General features: G+C 37.9%; 3 protein-coding genes across 11 annotated transcripts; 1 reads left to right on the forward strand and 2 right to left on the reverse strand.

The window, feature by feature from the left end:
* Positions 1-714: 714 nt before the first annotated feature.
* LOC111335575 (neuropeptide Y receptor type 2) lies at positions 715-18,550 on the reverse strand. Of its 9 annotated transcripts, none has more exons than XM_022941513.2 (4): positions 18,426-18,550; positions 17,569-17,844; positions 16,987-17,048; positions 715-2,419 (listed from the first exon to the last, which is right to left on the reverse strand). In XM_022941513.2, the coding sequence occupies exon 4, from the start codon at positions 2,405-2,407 to the stop codon at positions 1,271-1,273; it is 1,137 nt and encodes a 378-aa protein (XP_022797248.2). In that variant the 5' UTR covers positions 2,408-2,419; positions 16,987-17,048; positions 17,569-17,844; positions 18,426-18,550; the 3' UTR covers positions 715-1,270. The 9 variants fall into 9 exon arrangements, with proteins under 9 accessions (XP_022797248.2, XP_088585730.1, XP_022797247.2 ...); XM_088729604.1 differs by having other exon boundaries at positions 16,946-17,048; XM_022941512.2 differs by lacking the exon at positions 16,987-17,048 and having other exon boundaries at positions 18,426-18,549.
* Positions 9,730-10,521, forward strand: LOC148725578 (uncharacterized). The gene is made up of 2 exons (XM_088729607.1): positions 9,730-10,205; positions 10,278-10,521. The coding sequence occupies exons 1-2, from the start codon at positions 9,886-9,888 to the stop codon at positions 10,519-10,521; spliced, it is 564 nt and encodes a 187-aa protein (XP_088585733.1). The 5' UTR covers positions 9,730-9,885.
* On the reverse strand, positions 10,525-15,973 carry LOC148725579 (uncharacterized). The gene is made up of 9 exons (XM_088729602.1): positions 15,397-15,973; positions 14,942-15,283; positions 14,596-14,855; positions 13,707-14,247; positions 13,080-13,518; positions 12,438-12,609; positions 11,861-12,009; positions 11,510-11,698; positions 10,525-11,268 (listed from the first exon to the last, which is right to left on the reverse strand). The coding sequence occupies exons 1-9, from the start codon at positions 15,775-15,777 to the stop codon at positions 11,168-11,170; spliced, it is 2,574 nt and encodes an 857-aa protein (XP_088585728.1). The 5' UTR covers positions 15,778-15,973; the 3' UTR covers positions 10,525-11,167.
* Positions 18,551-21,483: the final 2,933 nt, after the last annotated feature.

Here is a 21,483-nt window from a genome sequence, read left to right on the forward strand (position 1 = left end):
CGACCAACCATCTTACTCACTCGCTTATTTACCCACTTATCCACCCACGCATGCTTGATGTGAACGGTGCCTGCTCGATAGTCATTTTAAGCCAGAGGTGTTCCCTGGGATGAATTAGCACAAAGGTCGTGGGGTAATGCGTTTGTCCTTTTTAACCAGAGTTGATTTTAGGATGTAGTGGTAGCGGTTTGCTACTGGTAAACTAACCTTGTTCCACTTGAGCGAACGTTTTCGATTGTAACGCGCTGATTCCAGGTAGTAGTCGTAACAAGGCTTCTCCATGCTAACAAGATTACAAAAGAGAGCATGCTGGGTAATTTCCGTCCTATGGCGCGATTCTACTTCTTTTTCTCTGTTATACACAGCTGTAAATTCTTTTTTTATATATATTTATCGCATTGAGAGAGGGAGGGTAATTCAACGGTTCTGTTTCTGATTATTCCGAGAGTCACGGCCGGCATCTGTAGCGCGTACTGACTGAAGTCAGTCTTCAAAAACGACAGCGGTCGATAGCCGCGCTTTCTCGACCATTTCAAGTAAACTTGGTATGTACCCGGTTGGAAAGGTTGATCGACCAACTGACCAAACCAACCTAAAACGGTTTTTCGCACTCAAACACGAACAGAGTCGTGAAACCTAAAACGGTTCATCCTAAATGATTATTTGTCACGGATGAATAAAGCGTACCATCTCTGAAGCGAACTTAAACGTGCACTGAGTGAATTTCTTTTATTTGTTCAAATGTTGTTTCATCAGGCTATGGTTATGAATATTTCTATTAAGGAGGAGCTGAGAGCATCGTAATAGTAGTCCTATAGCCATATCTCTTGTGTTGTCATGAGATTTGCAATCTTAAAAGAGCTGAGGGTGGTTCATCTAAGAGTCTTGCACGTAAACGTTTGCAGATACTGCTTACTTATGTTTGCACGAACTCTATAGGAAAATTAATTACTGGACTCGTGAATTCCGCGTTAGATTGCAAGTGAAAACCACTGGATATCGCACGAATCGCGAAGCGATATCCCACTGCCTTAATTAAAAATAGACGGGTTTTTTCCTATTGGCACACGCAAGTTCATATCAAAACACCTTCCCTGATCTGAAAGGGCCTGTCCATTGACTATTTTACTTTGATAACTACTTTTTTCACCTACTTGAATCGGAAATAAACTGTTTTCTTCAGACAACGAGTAAACTGTAGGCAGGGTCAATTTTGGCACTGTGTTATTTGCTGTTGCGTTTGATCAGCTTAAGCTTCTTTATTTTGTTCCTAAACACCTGTCGTTCTCGAGATGGACGAAGCTTTACCTCCTCTGTCACTGAACCGTCTCCACAACCAGGAACGCTTTTTTTTGAATAACTCCCTAAATGCCTCTTTGAACTCTTTACTTGTGATATAATACACAAGCGGATTAGCAGAGGAGTTGACGACAACGAATAATGTTATTTGGCCCATCAACAGGTTATAGTAAGGGCTGGCCCAAACATTGGGCTTGATGAGCACTAAGATTCGAAAGGCGGTCAGCGGGAACATTGTCACGGCAAATAATACAACCAGTGGCGTAAGAATCTGTCTTGTTTTGTTACTTTGTCGCCATATTCTTTTCCGAGATCTGTTGTTGTTTTGTTCAGCCTGCGACGAGAGAGTTTCTTCGTTTTCATCGCCAGCTGACATCGACTGTCGGAAAACAACGCTACGATGAATGCGATTCTTGATCTTTTTGTACGTGAGAGCGATAACAGCTAGAGGAAGGACATACCAAACCACAATAAGAGCCACTGAATAAGACAGAAACACAGCATTTCCTCCGTAGAAGTCTGGCCAGTCGGGGTAGCACAATGGAATCGAGGGCTCATAGGTAATAACGGTATATAGAGGAACGCATGATACTAAGAATGAGGCCAACCAGATGCCCATGATAACCAACCAGGTCGTTATTCGAGACCTGTGCTTTATCCGGTATCGTCTAGAGCCAATTATATTGTGGTATCTCTCGATGGCAATTGCTGTAATGGACCAGATGGAGGATCCAAAGAAGATCTCCTGTGTAGGAACCATGAACAAGCACGCCGGCTTTCCCAACACCCATCGAAATGGACTGAGGTATTTTAGCACAGCCACAGGATAGATTAATATCAAAACTCCTAAGTCTGCAACGGCCAAGCTTAGCAAGTAATAATTCATCGTCGTCTTCATCCTGGGGCGTCTGAGAATTACAGTGCACACCAGGAGGTTGCCAATAACTCCTAGGAATACCACAGTTGACCACAGAGTGACTTGGAACACAGTGGCCCCCAGTGGCTGATGGAGGTACTCTGGAAACACTGGTGGCGGTGGCGGGCTACTTCCACTCACTGAAGTTGTGTTGTGTGTTTCGTTGCTAAACGTGCGCTCCATCTCTATCATTTCACCTCACAGCTGCAAACGAAACAAGCAATTCAAAGCTCGGTAATTTATACGCATTCTTATATTATTTACATAATGTGAACCATTCTCTTAAATTTGCGAAAATAATCTTGCGATCATTTCAATCTGGTCACTTGCGACCTTCTTCAACCTTTTCACCATTTCACTTCAGCGGCCTTCCGTCACTCGCCACATAGCAGAAATAAGCTATCTTTCCTGAAGAACTGAACTCTAAAAAGTAGCAGAAATCGAGCTTAATTTTTAAAAGGTCTCATGTGATATTTAATCAAGCATCAATAGTCACTAACAGGAATTCTGCTCCCAAACTTGTTCAGAAAACCTGTTGGAAATCGTGACTATTTAGAGAAATGAAGCAAAAAAGATTATTGCGGTCTTGCTTGAGCTACATTTAAAATAAGATTTAAATAGTTGCGCAGTTGTTAACAATATATTTCTTTTCCTATATTTTCTTTAACACTGATGTAACGATTATACGAAAGTGATGAAAATAAAATCAGACTACATCATTTTGTTTTGCCTTAGCCAGGAACGTTATGTTTAACTACTGACAAACTGAGGTATTTCTGGTTCGCGTGAACAATTTCCTAATTTTGAATAATATTTTGACAACTGAACTCAGAGATTAAAAATTTAGAGCGACCAAATTCAACATACCTCTTAGGTTCTCACCCCAAGCAAGGGTTACGACTGTTCAAATGAATTGGATGACAATGACAGTGACAAATAGTTTGGTGTGTTGGCAATATATTATAAATGATTTCTTAACACTATTTTGGTTTTAGCCAATTAGAGTCTTTATTGGCTGCTCACGCGACCATTTTCAGTTGATGGACACGCAGCTGTTTGTTTTACATAGTGAACATATATCATACTCAAAATTAAAAGGATCGTAAGGGTGGGCGGCGGAGTTGAAAAAGGCCGCAGATGGATTTATGTGTACATGCTCACATAAATCACTCTTTTAACTCTACTTTTTCTTTTCTTTTTTTTTTTTCGTTTTAACTGAGCTTCAGTAATAACGACTGTTCATCGAAATCCCCCAAATTTTGATGTCAGGTTTTGGATTGTTAGCAGAACTTGGTGGTAGAACGTTTATTGGAGAACTTTTAAAGCAGTTTTTTATTTACTGTACTAGTACCTCTTAGTAATAAGAACACAAATAAGCAGATAGATTGGATGCTACAGGCAACAATAAAAAATTCCTCTTTTAAACGGAAACGTTAACTGACGATTTCCATATTCAATAAAAACATTCCCAGAGGTTTACCTTGACCTTGAATCATGGAATCTTTGATCCTGTGAAACGTAACTAAATTCATTTTTGCACGCAACACTTTATTACCTCTTTTCCTTTTGGAATTCATGGTTATGAACAGACTAATGCAAAGAATTTAATTTAATTGCGGTTTGAATGTTAGCGGGGACGTAAACTGGCTCTTTTATTTGAAAACAGTTCAAAAAAATTTAGACAAGATGAAGGCCGGAGGTTTACTGGTAGGTTTTATATTTGAGAAATAAGTCATTGCAAACGACTTATTGCTTTTAAGAATATAAAGGAATCAGGAATTTTAGATATTTCTATTTAATGAATCTCTTGGTAAAAAAAAGAAAAGAAAAAAACTTGGTTTGTCTCTCAGCATGGCGGTACAATTAGTCGAACTAAACGGAAATTAGAAAATTCTTTCGAACCACAGCCCATGCAATTTCGTCCGAGCACCCCTCTTCTCTATCAATGTTGAATGATTTTCCTGAAAATCATTTTCTAAAACTCTCGTCATCAACCTAGACAAGTGGTAAATGTTTCAACAACTGCAACGAGGGGTGAAGTCTTATTATATTTAGAGGAACGTTTGAAACGAGGTGGTTTCTTCTAAACTTTCACACTCGTATTTCTTTTTGCTTTTTACCTGAGAAATTCAAGCTGTTGTGTGGCTGCATGTCCAAGTTTGACTCTGCATGACTTTGCACGTACCATGAACATGTAATATATTGTCGTACAAAAATATAATATGGCGTGTTTTAATTCTGAGAGAGCATTATAAAATGTGATTTGCATACTCAATTTATCTTGTGGTTTTTCCGTTTTTTTCCCCTGCGAACTGTTCGCCCAAGAACCCTTAGAAAGTATTGAAAAAGATGTTGTTCTTTTAAAATCAGTTGGCTGAAAATAGCTACCACACTTTGGAGTACGTATAAAAAAGGATATTTGGATTCTTCTCCTCCTTGCGCTTGGTTTTATGCTGCCTTTATCTTTGCACAACCGCTCAGCGAAAAGGCTACGATAAATTTACTTCTATACATGCTCAGTTTTAACAAAGTGGAATCTTTTCTTAACACTATTTCATAGCACAACTTTTTTTCACCTGTCAACGTTAGACTTCCCTAAACAATTCAAAATTAAAATTTTGCCCTTGGACAATTGCTGTGGGCACCTCAGGGAATTAGAAATGACCTTCCTTTTTATGAAAAATTGAACATGCTCGTGAGTCACGTCTGTTTATGGAGTGTTAATGATACGAAATGTTATTACTTTCTGAAGCGCGTAGATTATCAGTAACCAGCTCATGTTCCTTCTCCAGTAACACATAACGGCGAAGTGTTCACGTAACAGCAAAGTAAGATCGGCCATTAAAGCCCCCCCCCCCCACCGAATGAGTGTGTTTACATGAACTGTTCAAATATAAAGAAATTGTTGACATACAAAGCCGATGTAAAATACAATGGATTAAATTTTCGATACATTGTTGTTTGACAATCTACAGTAAGTGAAATGAAATGTTGCTACACTAAGATGTACCCATTTTTGTTCCCTTTTTCGAGCCTTTTCATAATTTTTTTTCTTATTATTATTTAATCACTCTCTATAGTTGGCTTCTCGGTCAATAATGATTAAGATAAAATACGTGTTAAACGGCTGGAGAAGAAAAAAAACGCCTTTCAGGGTATAAATATTTTATTTAACTTTATTTCAATTCTCGGCCGAAGAAGCCCAGGGAAATTTTATCATTCAGTCGTTCCATATTTGTAAAGTTTGCCTTACATGTCAACACCCTGATGGGGTGGTTCGCCTTTTAGGCTACAACGTTAACGGTGCCCCGTCGGGCCAAGAAGTCATGAAGCTTGAACTCAGCATGGAATTTAGAGCTGACCACCAGCAGAATTTTCGCTAGATTATTATATCGTAAAAACGTAGTTTATGCTGCTTAATTTACTCCCTAAACCTTTCTTTTGAAAGGGAGGAGTTTCTTAGACTCTGAGAACCCTTTGCAAGTAACTCCATTCTTTGAGTCGTCACGGATTATGCCCAAAATTCTCGTCACTAATATGTAAAGGCTTAACTGAAGTTTCAATTGAAAGTACAAGCCCCGATTAGGCTTCATGCACACCCTCTTGGTGGAACCCTTTTCCAGATTTCAAACACTTTTTCTTCGAACAGATCAGAGAATTAAATTTCCCGTTTTTGTCGGCCCTCAACGGAAGACGTGTATAGCTTTATCACGAAAGGGAATTCTTTAAAGTTTTATGTCTTTGCCACATGTTAAGGATTAAATACGAAAAAAAAAAAAGGATTACTGACGGCCCTTGCGGTTTCCATACGCGGCAACAGAAGCTTGACATTTAAACACATTTTTTAAACTACTCGATGAAAAGTTTTTCCGCATGGCAAAGTTATTCGTTATCAAAATTTAAAAGGAAGACAAAAGAGGTTACAAACCTTTAACACGGTTGATCTTCAATCTCGCTTCAATTCTGTGCGAGACTAAATAAGACTCTAATGCCGCAGATGTAAAAATGAGCTTAATTGTTCATAGAGCGACCTATGATTAGCCCACAATACACAGCAGCTGGAGACTTGGTATAATCCAACAAAATCCCTATTTTTATCTTCCCTAAGATACATAAATTCTAATGGAAAAAGTTTTTATCCTTTGAAAATGAATTTTCCATTTATAGAATGAAACGCTAATCGGTCAGTTACACCTCCTCCTTAATTCCATTGCCTAAAGCATCGTTTTGATAAAAAAAAAATTACAACTAATTTTATGTACAGTTATATTCGACTCCTCCAGGAAACTTATATATAAATCAATTGATATCGGTAAATTTTCTGGTGTTGTTTTAAAAGTATCTGCAGAGATCTTGGGTCCAAAAAAATTATAAAGTTTTTTCCGTCAAGCTACGAAACTGGTCGAATTTTCGAACAGGAATATGTTATCTTGTCTTCATTACTTCGAGTCAAAGTTATTGGTTGATAGATCTTTTTGTTTAATACACCTCTGTCTTGTTGAGATAATAGATTATTCTAATTCACAATAACTTCAATAATTTAGCTGTTTTGTTGACAACAAACGCCCAATCGTTGTAACATTTCGTGACCATCCATTAAATTTCATATTAAGGAAGAGTCATATTCACTTACGGCAAAAACTAAATACAATAAAAAATGTGTGTTAGTGAGCAAAACCATTCGTGAAGAATGTTCATCTTATCTATGTTATTTTTATCACTCGCTTCAATCAAACATCATAATTTTATTTTAATTTTTTTTCCTTCGACTGAGTTGCTGAAATTTAAACGTCAGATAAAAAAAAAAAAAAACTTTCTAGGAATTGTTTACGACGGCTAATGAATAAATGGCAATTTCAATTGTTCAACCCCCTTGGTTGATCAGCGAATTGACTGATGAAGATCCGAAGGTCGCATGAATGCTTTGGAATAGGCGTTTGGAAACCGGTGAACTTTGTAAGACAGACGGAGTTAAGTTGCTGCTTTTTATTACAACTGAACATTGTAGCTAATCATGATTGCATGACCGTGTCTATCAAAACATTTTAATCATTGGAGGTTCTTGTGCTACTGCGTTTTTCTGGTAATTTTTAACCCATCACATAGGAAACGCCAACGGCTAATTAAGAATTCTCGCAGTAGCTGAAAGGAGCCATTTCACAGTTCCTTCATCTTGAAAAAGTTTCGCGTAAGCTTTTGAAGAGTGTAAATTCTAATTCGCGCCTAGCTTGAGCACAATCACTATTTATTTCAGCTTATTCTTTAATTCTTCGAAGTGACCTTTGATGTTTTCCTAACCTGGCAAACGTTTAGTTCTTTTCTTAAATCTTTCATTCCCAGGAGTGATCAAAGAGAAATTTCTCCCTTACATTATTGATACATTGATAAGCAGAAAGATGATGAGATGAGAGAAAACTATTAACTAGACGATATTGTTTGATATAACACCGTAAACGAAAAGAAATATAAAAGCAGTAAAGAAGTGAAATGGTCTGAGGTAATTACCAATGGGGCTTATACTACTCAACATATTGCTGCGTGAGTTCTTAAACATTTACAATGTTAGTGCACTTGCTAGCATTTCTTATGGCAATCGAATATAAACAATATTGATAATTGAAGTAACACTGACATTTCTGAGGAGCTTCCGATTTTTTTTTTAACCAAGTATATCATAACCTTATTCATCGAGAGCTCATTTTTTTCGTACCAGCTGAATGTTCTCTGAGACCAGCAGAAAATGAAATGAGACTATCTATCTTCGTGAGTTTAGGTTTAAATTTCACGGTTTTCATATTCATGCATAAACATGAGAACAATGTCAACATAAATTTTTAATTATTTAATACTGCTTGCGATGTTGTAAGAGAAGAAGAAAAAAAAAACATCGAAAATGTTTGCCAATCAACTGTCGTATAATAGCGTAGTTGATCTTGTCTGAGTTGTTCCTTATGATTAAAAAAAATGTGTTCTATTAGTTATGGTTTGCTACAGCCTTGATTATACATGATCAGTTTTTAAAAAAATTTTCGTGAAGAACAACAGGAAAAAATCAGCTGCAATCTTCCCATCTGGTACGATTTTAACAAACATTTACTGCGGAGCAGGTTAAATTATCTCATCAGCAACACAACCTATGTCCGGCAATTAGATCTTGCAGCATGTGATGTTTTCGACCTGATAATGAGGTGTATAAACATGAACGGTAAACGTTCAACTCTCTAAAGTGTATTGAATATACGTAGTAACTGCAGTAATATAGACTCTCAGTGTTCTATTAAGTTCGACCACGAATTCGAAGATCAAGAAGTTTTGTAAAATAACTTTTTTGTCTTACCCTGTGTAGTAGCTTTCTGTTGCATTTGTCATTCACCTCCCGTTTGAAAGGTTTCTTTTTTCTTCTTGTACTAATAGAGATCTTACAAATCGGAAAATAATAACCTGTTTTCACGCATGTTTTTGCCAATACCAACAGGTGTATGAGTCAAATCTGGCACAATATCAAAGAAAGTTTCTACTATGCACGCGTTGCGCCTCTACTTTTAACAGACCTCACGGTTATCTGTAAAATAGCCCCAGTTGTGCGAGATCATAGGAATAAGCTGATCACCGGGTTAAATCTCGATGCGTCAAGAGAGTTTTTCCGGAAGATATCCCCTTAATTTTGTTCTTGTTTGCTTTTTTATCTTATTATGAACATCGCTAGTATTTTTGTATTTCTTTTCATTCAGTTGTGTGAGTGACCTCCTCCTGATCATTTGTCGTCGACTGAGTTCACGAAATTTCATTAACTCATTTGATTTATAGTTCCGTGAAAGAAAAAAAAGCCACCACAGATCACATCCTGCTTTATGTGGCTCGTGGTCTTCCATATCCTTGTGGGCGAAATTGCAAAAAAAAAAAAAAATCGCTCGAAGCTAAAGGAAACGTCGTTGACATTTGTCATCTGTCGTCGACTGATTTCACGAAATTTTGTTCACGTATTTGATTTATACTTCCGTAAGAAAATCTATTATCTATAAGATTCCCCAGTTACTGTTGATCATAGGACTACGCTGATCACCTTGAGATGTCCCCTACGTTTTTTTTTTGTTGTTGTTGTTATATTTTGCTTCCTTTATACTTCATCATTATCATTGTAAAAGTTTTGTAAATTTTTCTCAGAGTTGTGTGAGTGTGCTCCCACTGATAATGCATTTGTCGTGGACAAAGTTTATGATATCACGTTCACTCATTAGACTTTTACTTCCGTGAAAAAAAAAAATTAAAAAACCACTATAATTCACGGCTTGCATAATGTGGCCCGTGTTCTTCCATTTCCTTGTGGGCGAAATTGCCAAAAAAAAAAATTACTGAAAGCAAAAGGAAACTTCGTTCAGTCATATTTCAAATTGCTATAATTAATTCAATCAGACATTGATGGCCGTCATTACCTTGCACTACATTAGCTTAGCTTAGTTTTTCGAAATAAGAAATTTCATTTAAAGTGCTACTGAAACGAAATTTTCGTATCTGAAATTTTTGCTCTAACCTGTAGTTTTGAATATGCTGATCATCATGAGATAATTTGCTTTGGCCAAAAAGAAGCGAAAGATAACTTTTTCAACCGTTCAAATCGAAAATTTTACACAAAACCATGTCCGGGCTCTGGTACCGAGCGAAATGGATTGATGACGTCACTGGTTGTGTTCACTCGGATAGCGTGGTTTATTTCGCTCACTGTTTGTTTGTATTCGTGGGCGAAGGAGATGGCAGACATCGAAGTTTTGTCCAGTGAATCTTCTTCTGAACGAAGCGAAGTTGTCTCCAGTAGCGAAGAGGAAGATGGTGGCGTCTATTTTGGGTTGAACGGGAATTTTGCTCCCTATCAAGGCGAACCTCTCGCAGACAGCCAAGATGCCGATATGGCCGCCGATGAAGAAGACGAGGATGGCATTTTGCCTTCTGTTTTAGAGCAGCGTTTGGAGGGACAACTCGCTCTAAATGATTGGTAAGGGCGTATAAATGTTTTTTGTACCCCTTTGATAAATCATGGCTCATTTCTATGCCTCACATTTAACAGGTGTTCGTGTGGAAATTGCAACACAACACATTTGGTCGGAGCGCGTGAATATAGATGTTGTCTAGAGATATGCGAGGCAAGGAGGCAGTTCACGTTTATCGGTCTGGATGCACAATGTATAGTCAGTCATTCTGACTTTTCTGCCATGACCAACTGCACCGTCCTTGAGCAAGTCGGACCATTTCTTCGAAACAAGGATGGCAGACATTACCGGAAAAGAAATAATGCCACACAAAACAAGTGAGTAGTCGATAAAATTAAACCTGTTATCACACAAATAAAATCTTCGTTTTCAGACGCAGAGCACTGCACTTTTGTATTGGGGAGGCGATTAGTTAGATGGTGACAGCAACATAAAATGCAGGGAAATTGTGGACTTTATTATGGAGTAATTTACCCCTGATTGGTCATAGTTAAGGAATGGGATAATTTTTTTGTAGAGCTCTTCTTCTAACCTTTATTTCTTACTTTTAGGTTCCTAAGAGCTGTGGCATATCGGTGGTTAGCAAGGTGGCTATTCGGCCCATTAGGATGGGAAAACACAAGGCCCTTGCCATCATGTGTATACCACAAAATTAGATCAAGTTTTCAAACACCAGAGGCAACAGGCTATGTGTCTGGACAGGAGCGTGCCGACTGATATGGCAGCCTGAAATAACCCATTGAATGATACATGTATCTATTTTCAACACAATGTAGGGGGCAAAAGCTTCTATAAAGGTTGTTTGAGCAGAACCATGTTTAAATAAAAGTCCTCCCAAAAATTCATTTGAGTAAAATAAAACCAATTTAAGAAGAATTAAATTATTTCTCCGAAATAATCAACAGTGGCAATATTATTAACTGCTCATTGAAAAGTGATGTCTTTGCCGGTCTTCCACTGGTTTTTATCATTGTGTTCTTGTTGTCCTTCTTCTTTTAGAAGAGGTTCCTGATAGAGAAGAAGTAGACCTCTTTTCACCCTGCTGCTGCAACTTTAACTGCTCTGCTTCTGTAATTAGAAAGTATTATTTTAGTCTTCATGAAGACTAAGTTATATTGTACTTTAATTATCTGCACCTCAATTTTGTACACTTATCACCTCAATTCTGTAAACTTATCAATTTGAGATCCCAAAGATCTACCTTCCATTGTATGTCCAGATTAAAGTTTGGGTTTATGTCAACCCCAGAATATGATATACCTGAGACTTTAAGACACAAGGATTTTCAAATTTTTGGTGATCACTTTACCTGAAGGGAATAACTCTGTCTGGAGCTGCTTGCGTGCCTCATGACGCCTTATGGCTGTATCCTTGGAATTGCGTTCAGGGAACTGGTGGTTCAAGGGATTAGGAATCTTTGCCTTGTATTTTGCCCTAATGTCATCCCTCTCCTGTTTTGTCATGCTAAACAACAGCTGCTTTATGTCTTGGACATAACCTATAATTTTGAAACAAAAGAAAAAGTACATCAACACTAAAATATAAATCTAAAGTTGATACAGAATTCTAATACTGTACTATCTTATCTAGGAATGTTTTTTTTTCTGTTTACTAGCCTAGGCCATGTCTGAACATAATGGAGATGCTATGTGGTACATACCATATGAAGGTGGCTCTGCAACCTCCCGCACAACTTCGTCACCCATTTTGAATTTAGGATATATTACATTCACATAAGCTCTCCCCTCCTTTGTCTTCTTTGTGTCTCTTCTTAGGTTTTCATTGAAATGCACACTGGCTAAGACATGTCTGTAAAAATGGAAATAAAAAATAAACATTGATACATTTTATTTATTTGTTAATTATCACACAGTTCTGCACAACAAGGTTTTTTGCTCAGGGTTTTACAGCCATAGAGGAGGGACTCCCTTATGAAATAGATTGGGATGCAGGTTGTCTCACTTAGGGGTGTTTAAGTGGTCTGGAGGAAAAATTTAGACCATGAAGGTCTTATTTTAGGGGCCACACGTTAGGAAATTGGGACAATTTAATTATATTTCTAGTGCTAGTGGTTTCTTTCAGGGTAACAAAAAGCTAGAGCCAAACCCAAATTGTTATCCTCTTGGGAGATGAGCATCCACGTCTGTTTCATATTAGAGACACAGGGAGGGGGGGGTTACACATCTCTCAACCAAAAGATTCATGATAAGTGATGTCGAAGGATGTATAAATCTTACCTGCAGAATGTTCCAAGCCATGAAAAGCACATCATCTTGGGATGCCACTGATTAAGGGTGGAGTGAAAACCCTCCAAACAGCTGGTCTCTGCCACAGGAGACAGCCTTTTGACATCATTCAGTACACTAGTCTTCATTAAAATTTCTTGCAATTTTTCATATGGCTTAGTCCCTAGAAAATAATGTAACAATAAATGCTGTTTAGCATTTTAACAGTAATGATGTAGATCTAAGGGACATTTGCAGAGGACTTCCTGGCCTGTGAAAACATTTGCAATTCCAGCTTTTGTTTCATGTCACTACCATGAAACAAAAGCTGGAAATTCAACTGTTTACAGGCTAAGAAAATCCATACCAAATTCATGACAGGTTGATGGCAATTACTGGTAATATGGGTACGAGGTCTGTTTGAGAGAATTATTATTATAAAGGCACAAACCAGTAAAAAGATTACTATTTATATACTGAGTGTTTTAACAATTGAAGTGCAGGCAAAGGTACATCTTGGGTTACATTATTTTACAGCATTCTACACTGTCATGTTATGGGAGCAGAAAAGTACAGCCAATATCTGTATGGGTAGTATAAATAGCAACCAGACCTAAAGATACAACATTTTTTCTAAACATGAAGTTGACATACCAACTGTGATCCATTTCCTAGGAGTTATGCTTTCATCGTGTGCACACTTTTCAAAGTTACTATCAGGATGACCTGTATGTTTATTTGATATGTGGCGCATAAATGATTTCCACTTGGCCAGAATCATGTCGGGAAAGTCAGCTTTTGTTGAGGTTGAGCACCAAAAGATGTGATTTTTTACTCCCTTTATCCACTCAGAAATCACCTCACACCCTTTTAGTTTGCTTGCAGCCAGAAGTTTCTTAACCAGCCCTTTGGCTACATGCCACTGATCAAAGTAGTGCTTTACAGTAGGTTGCTTTTCTCTAATCCACTTTGCGATGCCTCTATGGCGATCAGACACAAAAACTTTTATGGCAAGGCCAACCTTCATCAAATACTGAAAACAAAGTTTACAGCCTTCCAATTCCATAGCAGTGCTGCTGCCTACTTGGTTTGCCTGAAATCAAAGAGACATAAGTTGTGCACATGCAGGACAAAAATATGTTTTATAATAGAAGTGTTTGACAGCTTATCTCAAAGGAATAAATACAGTCTCAGGTACATACAGCATTTCATGTTACCTTAGAAAGTTAAATAATGTATTTACAAGGAAAATCTCAGCACTACTTAGTAATCAGTTCTCACCTGTAACAATTCAAAGTGTACAATCTTCATAATGGGTGAGCAAAGGAGTGTATAAACCCCATATTTGGCCGAGTGTCCCATCGAGTCAAACCGACCATCGCCTGACCATACTGCATCTTTGAGCTCCTTAATTTTGGCAATCAACACTGCCTGGTAGTTTTCCCAGTACTTTAAAACTACTGGAAAGAGCAATTTGCTTTGATGATAGAAGAAGGTACGTGATTCGTACACACTCAGGCCCATGTGTTTAAAAACAAGAAGACTTTTTCCAACAGAGGCACCGGCCATTAAGATAGCAAAGCTTAGCATAAGATTTCCTGCTGGATATCTTCCAAGAATTAAAGGCTGGCTTCCCCACTTGAAATTTTTTTTGCATGATTGACAGTTTTGGTTAACAGTGACCATGGTTCCACAACTTTCCATCGACACTGACGGGTTGCTGGCTTTGCAGTTGAAGCAGAAGAGAGAGAAAACTGCCAACAATGCACTGTAAAAAACAATGAACTTTGGTTCATCTTCACATGGAGTACCAGGTGTCATTCTGTTAAAAAAAGAAAGGAAACCATTAGAACTTTTATAACATTTTATAACTTTTAAAATAGATATTTTTGTTTTTATTGTGTAGTTTATTTCTGTTATCAGTATCAATATTATTATTATTAATTCTATGGTACATAATACTTCACTGGCATGTTTGTAGCAATTTTGGCCATAACACTTGGTAAGTTTATTCTTCGGTAGTTTTTGATAAGTTATTGAAACTGAATTATTATCAAACATTGTTATTATTATTATCAATACTTTACAATAAAATTGCAACGAACTAGCCACAACATTCTCATATACAAAAAATTATGTGACTTAATGGTAAAAAAATAAAATTTCTTACTTTATAGTATTTCTTGTGCATGGTGAATCCTTTCCTTCGTCATCTCCATCATCGTCCATTTCTGCTTCCTCCTCTGACAATTTCCATTCACGATCAGCGTCACCAAGGTTTTCCTCAAGTGGAGCATCCTCGCTCAATGAGTGAACATCGGCCAGGCTTTCGTCTGGATCATTCTCTGTGTTCGCAGTAAGAAATAATTCACCTGCTTCTTCCTCACTCCAGTTGGAAGACAATGAATCGTTTTGTAGTTGTTTTAGTTGCTTTAAAAAGAAAAATGTATACTTAGGCCACCTGGATAAAAATGCAATAAAACTAACTCAGATAGCCTGCTGTAAATAATTTTTACCTTGCAGAGACCTTTGTTGATCTTCTTCAGCTGATTTACTTCCATCTGTAATGCAACCCTTCTTTGCTTGACTTTCCGACAGGAATCTTGAAGCTGTTCAAAGCGCTCAGCATAGTTTTGGCATTTTTCACAGGTAACTGCAGATACTTCTAGCTCAGATGGGTTTGAAAGAGAATCAATAGGCACCGGATCGGGATCAGGTGAAGAAATTGTCAGATGGGCCTCAGCTTCAACTTGGTCGCATGGCAATGAAAGGGGAGCAGAGCAAATCTCATAATTTTGCTCCAGTCCATCTGGTTCTTCTGGATGAATCGTCGTCTGCTTAGCAGCATTTCGAATAATCTATGAGTAGAGGTTATATATAAGTCGAAATTGATGTAGTAAAAGACAACTTTCATGTATTTCAAACCTCTCACACGCACCACACACACTCACACACACACACACACACATACCTTTCTTCGCTCACGTGGGGTTACAACATTCTCTTGCAGCTTCACAAGATCTTTAGTCGGCACAGCATTCTTTTTCAGCCATCTTTTTGTTTTAAACAATTCAGCATCACCGATATTTAAATCGAGCCGTTGCTCAAAATCTGATGCATCGAAATGTACCGAACAAAGCACTGATGTCTTCGATGGCTGCCAGTCTGCTCGATGTCTTCGCACAAAACGAACCCATTTGTCACGAACTGCGTCTTCCCGAGGAAACATGTGCATCGATACGCCCTCTGTTTTGGAGTTGTTTGTGCAACTTACATTTCCTGGCCCACCAGCAACACAGTACTTGCCCGAAATCCTCTTCTTTGGCTTCCCAACATGCAAGTCACACTCCATGCTTTTACCCTTCTTTCAGAGAAGTACACAACCAGTGACGTCACAGGGCTGTTTTGGCCGCGCCAAAATGGCCGCCGATTTTGATCTCAGCCGGTCAACTTCGAATAGTTAAAACTGTACTTTCCGCTATGCGTTGGCCCCAAAAAAGTACACAGCGTTTGAAAATAACGTTCAAACTTTATTATATTGCAAAAATCTCGGATATGAAAATTACGTTTCAGTAGCACTTTAAGTAAAAAAAGGGGTCTCATAAATGTAAGCGTAAATTTTCTACAACGAAAAACATCAAAAAGCTTGGAATCAACCGAGGGGAATGGAAGAGATGTCTCTAGATGGAGAAGATTAACAAGCATTTTCACCTAATGTTTTTAATTCATTCAACGCCGAGATCTCATTGGGAATTCTGCTTACTGTCTGCCATACAATTCTTATGATGTCAGTTCAGGGAATTTGGTATTGGATCAGCCAATAATCTTCTAATTGATATTTCTCGTTATTCTCATCACTTCTTTGCTTGTTATTGTATTGATATTGTTAAGAGAAGTTCTGTCTTGGTCATTAATGGGAGACAAATGGTTATCAGTGATGCGCGCGCTGAGATGTTGGTACTTTAAAAAGACTTTCTTGTGTGTAAAATGTTGTATTTGCCTTAAGGATGACTTCTAAAGGTAAAAATGAAAGAGTATAGCCATTCAGAAACGATAAATGAATCAAATTATTTTTAACTCGTGAATGATAAATGACGACTTGATCCTTGCACGCAAAGAGAAACTTAAGAAAAAAATTAATTCAGGCTTTGATGGGCCTTGAGTTTGTGTCTTCCAGACATGGTTTGGGTGAAGAGAGCCGCTAATTGAACACTCAAGCCACAATTTGAGAGCGGAGATTTTAGGCGGGAGCTTTTCGTTTCTTGTAGACTAAGAATTTCGTTACAAATGAATTCTGATTATTTTGATGTATATCTTTCTTGACCTGTAAGTAATGAATGACGAAACGACCCTGACTCGTCCACAGAAACACGATTATTTAGTCAGTTCTCTCTTTTACACGACTATCAGCCCATTGTCCCTCTGGTAAGTATTCTTAAAAGAAAAGACCCGTAAATTCGAGTCAGAAGCGGATGAAATGAAAATGATAGGAAACATAAATGAAAGGGTACTTAATATACTTAATATGCGATTTGGGATGCTGACGGCTGGTCGCACAAACCTCCTGATGATCACCGTAGGAGAAAATGATAAATGCGTCGTCTGGTATAATGTTTTTTAAGCCTGAATGAAATGCAAAAAAAAAATCATTTGTTTGTTTGTTTTGTTTTTTGCCTTTTTTTTTTTTTGGAAATCTTTAGACATTGAGAGTCGTTCGAATTTGTTATGGTGATTCAGATTCTGTTTATCCAAATTCAGTTGATGCAATGTGAATGACACTCCAAGATCTTGTCTTGTTTAGTTGTTTCTATTCTTGTTTCTATTCTTGTTTCTATTCTTGTTTAGTTCCATACTGTTTTGGTGTTAATTAATGGTATAGTAGCACCTCGCGCTTTTTGGCAACTATACCGGAAGGTTTGCTCTTCTGGGAGAAAAATTTGGTACAATTTTGAGGTATTATAAAAAGCGCCAACGCTTTTCGTTATCGCAAAATATTCTATGCCAGGTGTTTAAAGAAAATATCGATTGTTTGTTGCGTTCAGTCATAAAAAGGTGACAAAAACAACTCACTAGTACCAAAATAAAAACTGTTCTGTACGAATGAGAACTGAAGTTTCTTTCAAACGCATAAATATGATCATACCTCACAATGGCTTTCTCACTGGGGTTTCCTCTCTGATGAAAAATTTAACCCGTTGTTGGCTCCTAAATTCTTGTGTGGATACTTTCAAATGTGTTCTATAAACGTAACAATCAGAAACGCGAGCAAAAAATCGGTGTGTTAACCCGTGAGTTTATCCGAGCTTGTGTCGTCTATTTATTGACGTCTGCCAACAGCTGAACCAATAGTATTGCTGCATTTGAAGTAGAAATACCATGCCAGCGGTTTTCATAGAGGGGGGTCTTTCAGATACCTATCCTGTGGACAAATTTCATCACGCACATTTTAAAACAATAAAAGAGGACAACTGACGTTGAAAATGAAAGAAAATGAAAGCCAGGTTGACGAAGCAATAAGAAAATCGAGGGTGTTGTTAATGCACAAGTTACAGATGCCTCGCGTCTCGGACCGTTATGCAGGAAACTTTATCAGACATGCAACACGAGCTCGGTCACCACCTTTCATGTTGCGTGTTTTTCGACCACTCGCTGGTTTGTACGAGTTATTAATTGCTTAGCTTACACGAGAGCGGTGTTTTTACCTGCTATATATTTCTGGTATGTTTTTGTTCACGATTCATCGTTCAACGACCATCGAGAAATAAGATTAAGTTGGTGACCATCTAAGAGAGCCTTTGAATCTCAAATTGAAATAGAACCGTGTTAGAAACGGTCAATCACCAGTCATGTAGCCTCAACGTTTCTATGAATTTTATCTCTTCAGGGGTAATTGGTTGTTTTGATATTTGTCTAGCTGTACTTGCCATTGTCGCGGGTTAAAACGCCACTTTCGCCTCGCAGCTGACAACCTACTCCAGTAAGACATCCGGAACCACTCACCGTTTTTTCCCTTAGCTTTGCTCAAGTAATATTTGCATCATACGTTTCAGTCGGTCTCGGCAACGCTGAAATAGGAACCTGTTCAATGCAACCTTTTGTTTGCCAATATTGAGGCAATATCAGATGTAACTTTATCTTTCTTCATAGGCTCGTGTGACAATTTTTTTGCGAGAATTTAGCAACATGTGGTCTCTGTCAAAAGATAAATCTTTCTCACTTTTTTCTGAGACGGTCGGTCATTTTTTTCGTGAACGATCGGGGCGAAAATATGGTAAACCCAGAAACAGAAAAAACGAAGGAAATTGGTTTCTTTCTGTAACAGAGCCTCTTCTTTTTCATTCACGTGAAAGGAGCGACTATTTCGAAATCCCATTACTTGGGAATGCAGGATACTTGCAACATGAAGCTTAAGCGTCCAAAATACTTCCTGTAGGTCAGTGGTCCGACTCTTGGTCGAGGCATTTTTGAAGAGGCTAATTTCAGTGAGTGATCACCTGGTGCAAGAAAAACCGTAGTGCAAGAAACACCGTGGCGTAAAATAAACTTTCGAGTCGAGTTTCCAGAGCTTATCGACGTAATTAAGATGTTGTTTGTTTTTTCATGTCACAGTGCGTAATGTTCTCTCCAGTCAATACGTAAGCGTTTTTTCCGCCTTGCTAACTACGAAGGGCTCATCTTGTTGTTTTGAGTTTATGCGTTAACGCTCAGCAATTTAGTCACACTGAGTAAATATCATCTTAAATAAGGAAAACTCACTTAAAAACATTCAGTTTTTTATGACATTCTCTGTGGCGTTTCTCGATCAAAATAGGTCTAAATTTACATTAGAAATACCAACAACTTAGTCAAACAGAGTTCAGCAAGCTAGATATGTGTAAGTCGCACCTGTTTATTCACAAAGTTTGTTTCATTAAGTCTACGAATTATTGCCTGATAATACACATTCAGCAGTGCTAGACACTGCTTGACAGATCGTCCTGAACTTCGCAGACCCAAAGAAATGTAGCCGCCTATGAAAGTGGTATATCACCTGTGATACCACAAAAATTTCTCAGAGAAACTAGGATTTCATTTAAGGAATTGGCAAGGTTCAATATACAATGAACGATGAGAACCCTATAGACTACTTTCATAAATGGCTGCCGGATTAATACTCTTTTGTTTAAATTTAAATTTGCCTAGGTGGCCTCGTTCTCCAGTACAAAATTCAAAAGAATACATTATCTCAAGCGAGGCCACCCAGGCAAATTTAAATGTAAACAAAAGAATATTAATCTGGCAGCCATTTATGAAAGTGGTCTATAGCTCTCTAGGTACACAGTTACATGATCATAACACCATTTGTACGTGGTGAATATGATGGAAGCAATCCACTCTTTCCTAAAAGAAAAGGATGATCATAACAAAGGTTTCTTAAGAATGACACTAATTATATGTCTGCCCGAACATTTCCCATAAGGCCGTTGGGTCTCATCTTTCATACAAATGGCACCCATCTGCGTCAATTTCCCACTTATTCAACTCACTTTAGGAGAAAATCTCTCCGATCCAATCTACCGCTGCTTGCTTAATGCAGGAGATACCGCCAGCGGTCACCTGTCAGTATCAAAATTTTACAGAACAGATGATTGCGATAAAACATAATCCTTTTTTTTTAAGTGATATGCTGTGTCGTTGACACTCTCAAAATTGCCGAGCCTTAACGCTACTGTACTGTACCACGTGCTACGGTCATACATCCAAGTAATATCATGCCATCATTTGACAGGCTGAACTGACTTGATAATAAATTGCACGATATCAGTACGTGACATGTTAAGAGGGAGTCATTGGGGTCTAGTAGAAACCGCAAAACCGTAGAAAAAACTTATCAAAAACCGCGTGACCGCAAAAAAAAAAAAATTGATCAAAACCAAATTCCGCTTGCAAAACCGATAATTTTTCACATCTCAGATATTAAAACCATAATCGATTAGAAACATTGGTGACAAGCGGAGGATACAGAGGATTCGCAGTTGTTGGAGATCACTGGAGGCGCATCACTGCAGCTAAGTCGAAAAGATACCGGAAACCCAACTATGAAAAACCGAAACCCATGTCGAATACCAAATCCGAAAACCCATTAGTATTTTTGACGAAAACCGAAAACCAACTTCTAAATAACGGAAAATCCACAACGAACACCAAAGCCGAAAAACCGATCTAAAAAATAGTCCAAACTGCAAAACTTCAAATCCTAATGCCCACCTAATTTTATGTACAGTGTTAAGCTAATTAGAGATTTCCAGCGTTGCCCACTTAGTACACATACAGCTGGTACGTGCGCTACGATTGGTCAAATTAGCCAGTTTTCACCATTCAAAAGTATGTTTGAACTGGAACTTACCTCTGTATTTGAAACCAGACATATGATAAATACATTATTAGACTCGTTATCTCCGTCAATACTATTATTGAACCTTGTACTCGGTCCGTAACTTACAGTACTCGGTTAATAAGAGGAATGTACCAATTACATTTACAATTGCATAACGAACGGGTTAATCAGCCATTCTCGAGAGAGCTGGCGGACTTAATTAATAAATATATATATATATACATTAGTTGAAGAATCAAAGAGGACGCATCGATTCTCCGTTACTCTGAGTTTCGCGCCGAAGCGCTCGTCAGACAGAATTTTATTCAATAAAGAACATACCTCCTTTTATATAGCAGTTAATTAATTCGCTGGTGCGATGAAATAAATAAATAAATATTCTCTGGGGGACTATTGTTGGCGGCTTGTGAAATTTGTGAAATTTGATAAGTAAAATTTATTCTCGTGTCAGCTCTAATTAGGTAAAGTTTCTCTGTGAGGCACAAGTGGCACCGTTTGCTTTTGTTGCTGTAGGCCGGGCGGTCGCTAAAATACTCCAGTTAATTGTGAAGTTGGTGTTGCTGTCTTTGAGTGTCCAGATATACTTTGATAGTTCCGTGCTGCTTGAATAGTTTCTGTTTCGAAAAGAAAGTTTGTGTTGCGTGTAGCGTTGTTTAAGGGTTCCTCCCGTTAGTCCAATGT

This window comes from Stylophora pistillata, chromosome 8 (assembly GCF_964205215.1).
Source record: "Stylophora pistillata chromosome 8, jaStyPist1.2, whole genome shotgun sequence".
NCBI classification, from domain to species: domain Eukaryota; kingdom Metazoa; phylum Cnidaria; class Anthozoa; order Scleractinia; family Pocilloporidae; genus Stylophora; species Stylophora pistillata.